Here is an 8,593-nt window from a genome sequence, read left to right on the forward strand (position 1 = left end):
ATCCTCCCTCAACTAGATCACTTCCGACACTTCTGAAATCCAGTGCTTTACTGCTGGCGTTGTAGTACTATTCAAAAATCTAATCTTTTACCAAACATTGAATGTAAGCTGTACCAGGTCACACAGGAAAACAACACCCTTCAGTATAGATTATGTTACTGAATGAAGAAGATTACAGATGAGCCCGTTTCAGTGTCTGTGTGACTGATCTCACACACAGTGGCATGACGTCGCCTCTGCTCTCAATGAAAAATAACGAAAACTTAGGCAGAGAAGAATAGAAATCATTTACTACTCAGTTATAAGAAAGAAAATCAACTTCAATTAATATCGGCTGGCCAAAGTTTAACCAGAAAAACAGAGAGCAGAAATCGACACCAAAATTCTGATCGGTGCATTTTTAGCATCGTCCCTAAACAGCTGAAACACCTGAAGCAGGTCAATTATCTATTCTCATGAAAAACTTCTTTCTGCACAACTATAATTGCTAACATGCTTTTTTTTAATGGTTTCCTTGCAGCATTTGGCCTCTATCTCTAACGGCGTATCAGAGCCATTGTAAATATAAAAAAAGGGAGTAAATTTCCACCGAAGAAATAAAAAAAAGTTGGACATTTCAACTATTGAGATTAATCTCAAAATTTCTCTGATTTTCTCGCAAATTTTAGAATTTTGGTGCTCATTAGTTTCCTTGTTTTGTCTAGAACATTTCTGAGCTTGAGCTCACAGTTTCTCTGTTTTCTGGCCCCGATACGCCATCGTATCTAAAAGTTCTGCAGAAAAAAAAAGTCCTTCACAAAACGACGATCTCACCGATGCAGCTTCCGAGCGCGTCCTGGATGAAGCCCGAGCCGCAGGTGTTCTTCGGGGCGCAGCGGAACGACCCCTGGGTGTTTTGACACGTGAACTGCTCGCCGCAGTTGTGGATGCCAGTCTCGCACTCATCTATGTCTGGACGCAGTCAAAACAGAAACGCTAACTTACACATCATATATGAGCACCAGCTAAAAAAAAAGGAAAGTAAAGAAGAAAAAAAAACCCAAAGAGGACGCAGGCAGCCGAACCTTTGCAGTCGTTGTTTTCGGTGAGCTCGTAGCCGGTCCCGCAGCTGACCTCTCTCATGCAGCGGAACGAACCCTCGGTGTTGATGCAACGCTCTCCCCCCCGACAGTTGCTGGATCCCAGCAGGCACTCGTTGATGTCTGAGAAAACCAGGAGGACACGCGCCTCTTTACGCCGCCGCTTCCTGACAGGAGCGCGCTCGCCGATCGCCTCCCGTTTTCATTTTCAACGTTAATTGACGGGGTCATTTACCCTCACAGCTCCTCCCGTCCGGTTTGAGTTTATAGCCCTTCATGCAGGCGCAGGAGTCATTCCCGACACAGACGTGGTCACACTTCCCTGAGAAACGATACAGACCAGGAAGGATTGGTTCGAAGCCTGATCGCGTCTCGACAGGCAATCACATCCGTTTGGTTTTGACACCTCTTACCTTTGCATGGATCGACTCCCACTGCTACGCCAGCGCGGCCGTCCTGGTTGGGTACTGCATGACACATAGAGAGTATATAAACCCTGTTCATATTCATGAAATACAAATGGCACCTCTAACCTGCGCTATGAGACGGTAGATCCATATTGACTATAAATGTTGTCCCAAAACCTGTCAAACTCGAGGTGTGAGGGCCAAATACGGCCCAGAACAGCTTCTTATGTGGCCCTCTTGACTTCAGTACAGTTTTTCCGGGATCATGGCAATTCACTCAAAATCAAGAAATGTCCACACTTTTCGGCACTAATGCTTAACTGTTCATATGAGTTTCTGGGTTTACTGCAGAAATGGTCAAAAACAGTGGGTCTAAGTGATGCTACCTCCCACCTGCAGGCAGTGGTATCCCCCACTTCTACCACCCAGCTGCCAAGGCCTCACTTGATGTCAAGTTATAGTCTGTGAACAATGCGGCGAGTGACAGATTGTCACATTTACCTCCCGTACATAAGTGCAAATATCACAATGTGAATTGTGAATAGTTCTTAATTAGTGCCACACAACGTGCTATTCTGATTGCAAAAAAAAAAAAGAATTGCAAAAATAAATAAACGCGAAATCCTGGAGGGACTGATCAATGTGAAAAGATGTTCGATATTGTTAAATTTTAAGCAGCACTTATCAAATGTGATTTGTGATTTGTTTTGACAGTTTTTCATGAGTTCTATCAATACATTCTGACACATTCATAATGAAAAGAAACTTAACAGCTCTTGCCTAAAAAACAAAACTGTTTACTCATTTATGGAAACTAAAAAGAAACGGGATTTTATGTGACAGACCAACAGGAAGTCGTGCATTACGTTTTGGGTTGTGGGAAGATGAACCTCCACAGCAGTCTTTGAGTCTTTTCCAGCCTCACAGTCTTTTTTTCACGATTTTCTGTCTTCCCATAGACTATAATTCGCAGCTAATCAATTACAGGTAATGGATGTTACGGTGAGGCTGGTGTGTTCGTGGTGTCATGCAGTATTAGTTTGCCACCATGTATAATATATTGAATGAGAGCCTGAAAATTCGGTTCCGGTCTCGTCTAGCCACATTTTGACGCATTTCTCTACACGTTACTTTCGTTACGTAAGTGACGCTGTAAATGCATGTCTTTAAATTCTGCAGTGGGTTCAAGAAAATCTATTTATCTGCATCTATGCAACAATTTAATATGTTGTTATGCTGATATCAGCAGCACTGTTTTCTAAATCCGCTGTAAGGAATATATATGTTTAGGAAACAAAACAAATCAGTGAAATAAGTTTTCCTCACTTCCATTTTTATTTATTTCCTAGCATTCCACCAAGCAGGATAAGAATTTCAATCTGTGCTTTTATAATCCTTTTAATTTACCAGTGAGACGAGCATGAAATTATTCTTTCAGAAAGCAAGTGCTCTCATCACCTAAGGTTTGCCAGTCATTGCTTTTTTGTGACTATTTACGTCGTTGTTACAATCCCAAAAAAGCTCAATTTCTCATCTTACAGTGTTCACTTTGTATAGAAAAGCCGTTTTTTATGCATTTCTGCCCTTAAAATTGTTGTCTTCTAATATTAATAAGGGTTAACTTCAAGGAAAAGCAACTTAAAATCACTATTGAATAGCTCCTGTCTATATACGTTGAAATCACAAAAAGCACAAACATTGCACATATTTGTCCACCAGGTGGCACAATGTCACCACTCAGACCATTTTGAATAGATTATTTTTTTCTTTTGTTTTCCTTCTCCTAGTTTGTTTTCACCCTTCACGCAAAACATTTCCGCATGATTCGAGAGTTTTACCTACATTCAGACTGTCCCAGCGCTGCTGTCTGGTTGTCTGAGGCTCCGTCCACGCAGCAGGCCCGGGACACCAGGCTGCACTGGTAGCCCACTGACAGGTTGTGGTCGCAGGGTATGTTCAGGTCCTGAGCTTCCTTCCCCAGAAGACAACAGTCGCAGCACATCTGTGCAAAACGGAACACAAAAATAAACATTGTAAAGAGACAGAGAATTATTCACAAGTCAATCCTGTAATTCTACAAAAAAAAAAAAAAAAACAGATTATCAGGAATCCATGTTCCAGCAGAAGAAAGCTGAGGAATGAAAACAAGAAAGGGATAGACTGGAGGTTGTTGAAGTGTGACCCGGGGACAGTCTGTTTAGACTTTGGTTAAATTTGTTTAAACTCTTTCGGATGGCCAGATAGACAGAAGAGCTCAAAACGGACAGATACACCAGCTGACATGCTTCAGAAAGACAAACATCCTGGACAGGAAGTCGGTAAGAAAAACAAGAAGACAATGATGAGATGACATCATCCCCCTCTGGCTGATGCGTTCTCAGTCTATCACTGTGACAGTCTGTCATGAAGAGCGATCGCTCCAATCGGTTCAGACCGGAGATTCTGAAAAGAGTGCAACCAGAAAAAACCCCCAGAAGTTAACAGCTTACTTTAAGTTTGCCTCAGTCGTGAGTATTCCCTTAGGTAAGGCCTTGTGACGGACTGGCAACCTGTCCTGATGTCTCACCCAATGACCTCTAGAGATAAGCACCAGTGACCCCAGAACAACAACTGGCTGTAGACAATGAATATTCCCTTAAGTTATCAAACGCATTTTTTCACAAACTTGTTTCAAGTCAAGAAGAATAAAAAGGGCTTTCTAGTCGTGCAAAATTTATAGCCATGTGGCATTGTTACAACACAGATGTAATCAACCAAATCTTTATTACTTTGTACTGTTGGCCAATTGTCTGTTGGTGAAATACAGATTCATCAGGCAATGTTATGTGTGCGTGTCATCGATGCAACGTAGGTGGAAACCGTCAAAGTCTCACTTCAAAAAGGAGCAAGTTCGGATTACCTTAATTCTTGACGTCGCACTAAAATGTCCGTATCTGGTCTCGGCGTGAAGCAGGTGACAAACTGTGCGTAAAACCACGACTTTGAGATATTTCATCACATCGGTGCAGGGAGGAAGCGTTACCTATTACCCAGATCGCCCTCTGTTATCCACAACACCTGTGGAGCACTTTAGGTGCAAGCCTGAACTACGCGGGCGATCAAGCAAAGACAAGTCGTTCCGCTGACAATCATCTAAGGAGTAAACGTACAAACCTGCTTGCCCCCACTTTAGAGGAATTTTTCTTTTTTTTTTTCTCTCCAGATGTGTTGATGGTGAAATGTTGTGAAAACAGAATGGGTAAGTTGGGGTTGGAGTGTAGCGGTGGCGAATGCAGAAGAGCTAAACAGTGGTTGGCTGCGAGCCTGCAAACAGATCTGGAGTCAGATCTGGATTTATAATCCATCTGACAGCAGCAAACTCAGATCCTCCCTGGAGCGGCATGCCTCGTCTTGCACACGCAGACGATACAAAAAAAGAAACACCATTCAATGCAAAGTCTATTTTTTGCCATCTGTTTATAACAAAAATAAGCTAAATACATGTTCAGAGAATGAAAAGAAAACTAATTCCAGCCTTAGAGGGGCATGTATTTTGTTGGCACATTTTATATCACAATCAAGTAAGTTGTTATAATAAAAATGCTGTGAATATCAAACACGTCTTAAAAGAAATTTGACTTTGGAATTTAACGCCTTGAAATCTGGCTTCTGTCTCTTTAAGAAAGTCCCACTCACTCCCACACTCCACCTTCAGGAAGTCATCACAACATGGCTCCTCTGCTAACCCGTTTACAGCGTTTTTACCAGCGGTGCCCTGAGAAGGAGCTCCTATAGTGAGCTCAGTTCCACCAGATGTTTGCTAATTGGTGCTGGCTAGTCCGAAGGAGCTGAGTGGGGAAACTGTCAGAGAGGGCCGCTCTGTGAGGTGAGTAAACACAAGCTAAAAGCGTATTCAGAGACTTGGAAAAACTAAGCGCACCCTAAGTAGTTTCTCAAGAATATGACTGGGAAGTAAACAGGTGCAGTTTTGCTTCTCTGGAGCATCAAGAGATAACACAACAAACTCCAGTGTTCACTTGAACCTTTGCACACTTTGTCACATTCTACTTGAAAACCTCAATGTATTTTTATTTGGATTTTCATGTAGCAGGCCAAAACCTAGTCCCAACTAATATCGAAGATGAAAAATCAGAACGCACGGCCTTTTTTGGGTATTTCTCTACCTGCTTTTTACGTCTACAGAAACACTCTTTGTCCATCCTTCTTTGGAAAACAAAAACACTTGAGATCAATCGGAACTGACTGTGAACATCAGTTTTCAAGTCTTGCCACAGATTCTCGTTCTTGTTTCATTTATATTCCCTGGATTATGAGGTATAATTTGTAAATCTTAAGGCATTTAGTTCCACATGCAATACGAACACACCTTTGCTGTCTTGGTCTCGCAGGTGCTGGCAAGCAGAGAATCGCAGTTTCCATGTTCTTTTGCTGCGTTGATGCCGGTGGAGCACATGTTGTCCTCCAGCACTGACACGCAGCACTGCTCCTGCGCTATCCTGCCAGAAGGAACCCCCCCCCCAAAAGAAGCACACACAGAAACCCCGAGGTTTGCTTCCACAGTCAATTCTGTCAACTTTATAGAGCATACAGCTTTTATGCAGTTGTTTCAAAGGTTTCAAAACATATTTTCCCCCAATAAAGTTGAAGCTTAGTTAAGTTAGATTCAGAAAGTAGTTCTCAAGTCTTGCCTTACTTTGTTGAATTTAAGACTGCACTTTGACTAGGCCATTCAAACACATGACTATGCCTTTATCTGAACTTTCATTACATTGTAGGACTGGCTGTGTGTATGAGGCCGTCGACCTGGTCAAAGGGTGAAGTCCCACTGTTATCTTTAGGGTTGATGTCCTGTCTCCAGTGTTTTTCTCCCTCTTTTTGTAAAGAATCGCCCCGTATTTAGACGTTGCCGGCTTCCCGTGAACGCCAACAAACTTCCCGCGCACTATTATGTGGTTCGTCTAACACATAAAATCTCGATAAAACGCTTTGACGCAGACAAAATGCGGGAAAAGCTCAAGACGTATGACTAACTTCTGCACTCCGAATAAGAATCCTATCATTAGAGAAAGTCACTCGTATATAATAAACCTGCCAATTCCTGTCAGAAAAGGGAGGGCTGGCCACCGCTTGGGTGACTAACGGTTGCCGAGAAATGCAGTTCTATTGCATCAACAGCATGAATCGGCAACTATTAAGACATGAGCGACATCATCCTAGGAAACTGCAAAAACTCAGTCAGTTCATACAGATGTTGTAATTACCATCAAAAGCAATATTTTGAAGAGTTTCTACAAACAATGAAAAACAGTTTGAAGTCAGATTAGATTTCATCATGCTGACCTGAGTTGCCTCACAGAAGAATTAACAGAGACAAACCCTGCCGGCTCTTTCTCGTCGCTGTTTCATAAGAAGGAAAGTATAAACTCTAAAAAAGATGGGCGCACAAACACCAGATAGAAGTTTGATATTACATTTTCTGCACGTGAAGTCGGTGGGGACTTGGTGACCCAGTGTGATCTGACATGCTTTTCGGATGCATGTAAGATCATATCTGAGAGTTCCCTCAGATATGAAAGTTTCTGAGATATCAGGATATCTGAGTTTCCTGAATTTTAAGCGGCTGCAGTGGAGGAACAGAACCGGTAGCTCGCCACTACTTTCCCCCCCAATAAGAAACCGTATCGTTTCTAATTTACGTCAAGACGCACTACGCTTCTACAAAAATTGTCGAGACCGGCAGCTATTCTCCTAATGTCCCTGCGCTCCTTTTCTCCAATACTATTTCTCCTTTGCTTTCCTTCTTTAATATCATGTTTCACCTCCGAGGTATTCATTTGGTTTGAAACAAGCCCTCGTCTTAACCTTCTGTGACCACAAGCCCGATCATCTCCACCTCCAGGCACACCCTCCTGCGCCGCTAATGCCTCCCCGTTTCCGACCTTCCACTCGCCCTATAATTTTGAGGAATGTAAGATAAGTCGTGCTGGCTATGCGAAACGCATTTGCCATTCGTGCGCGCGGGCAGAGCTCTCTGGCCCTTGGGGGGCCTTCGACCTGCGGCAGAACACCTTCTAGGATTACAGGGAGACCTGCTATTATCCCATCACTATTAGTGTTTCCTGCTCTCATATGAAGTGAATAATGTGTTCGGAGATTTATGGGAGTAAGGTAAAGTTGCTTTGAATTAGGAGCGAGAGAAATTTCCCGGCACAGGCCGAGATCCAAAAGGGGGAACTGATGGGAGTGCTGGCGGAAAGTGAAACTTTGTGGCAAAAATGGTGAAGGTTTTCATGACCCCACTGGATTAACATGAATTGAGTCACTGGGATCAAATGAGCCCCTCCTTACCTGCAAGTCACTGAAGAGGAAATGAGGCGGAGGGATGCACAGTCATTGTTATCGTTCGCGTGCTTCTGGCCGTTTTTGCAGCAGTCGTCTACTGCGGTGTGCTTTTCTCCTGTGAAAACAACAAAATAATTTGCTTACCAAACAAAATATGATTACCAAAGTGTGGAAAACTGTGAAATCCACCTTTTTGGTAGTAGTTTGGCTGGAACGGGTTCAGCTAAAGCTTTCCGAAGAAGTGAAGTGTGAATGACTAACACACTGTGCGGCACCTTACAAATTATGAAAGACGCTTTGTGAGGACCTTGTGGTAGGTAGCTTGAAACTATGTAGCACTTTAATAATCAAATTTTAGGAAAGACGTGACATAATTAATGCAGAAGAGTTGTCAAATTTTCCACACAAAGGCAGGAACTTTATGTCTACCAGGTGGGGACACTGGGTTCGGGATGCTCAACATACTTTAATATAACATTGGCTTTTTCTTTGTGGAAATTTCTGGTCATTCTTTCAGAAGGGCATTCACAAGATCAGACGCTGATGTTGGATGGGATGGACTGAGGTTAGAACTCAGAAATAAGATCCGATATTTTGAGTTCAGACTGGAGATGATGTAGGAGCCATAACGCTGAATATTTGTTGCCCTTTTTCTGTCAGAGCGCTCGGAGCAAACTAAAGAAAAATGTAGTTGAAGCGAAGAGAACAGCTGGTATTAATTTTGCAGGACAGAATTTGAGTAAGACGGAACCAGGCCAAGCAGAA

The 8,593-nt window shown here is 42.7% G+C and overlaps 1 protein-coding gene across 3 annotated transcripts in view; it reads right to left on the reverse strand.

Annotated features, from left to right (window-relative positions):
* Positions 1-8,593, reverse strand: part of LOC102236679 (fibulin-1-like) — a 43,493-nt gene that overhangs the window by 26,281 nt on the left and 8,619 nt on the right. For 2 of the 3 annotated variants that reach the window (XM_023326115.1, XM_023326135.1), the window contains exons 2-8: positions 7,835-7,943; positions 5,853-6,003; positions 3,329-3,488; positions 1,493-1,546; positions 1,315-1,401; positions 1,065-1,202; positions 814-951 (exon numbers count right to left, since the gene is read on the reverse strand). In XM_023326115.1, the coding sequence (XP_023181883.1) occupies positions 814-951; positions 1,065-1,202; positions 1,315-1,401; positions 1,493-1,546; positions 3,329-3,488; positions 5,853-6,003; positions 7,835-7,943 (837 nt within the window). The remainder of the gene's footprint in view (positions 1-813; positions 952-1,064; positions 1,203-1,314; positions 1,402-1,492; positions 1,547-3,328; positions 3,489-5,852; positions 6,004-7,834; positions 7,944-8,593) is intronic. The other variant, XM_005810219.3, reaches the window with a different exon arrangement.

Source organism: Xiphophorus maculatus, chromosome 2 (genome assembly GCF_002775205.1).
Source record: "Xiphophorus maculatus strain JP 163 A chromosome 2, X_maculatus-5.0-male, whole genome shotgun sequence".
In the NCBI taxonomy this organism is placed as follows: Eukaryota; Metazoa; Chordata; class Actinopteri; order Cyprinodontiformes; family Poeciliidae; genus Xiphophorus; species Xiphophorus maculatus.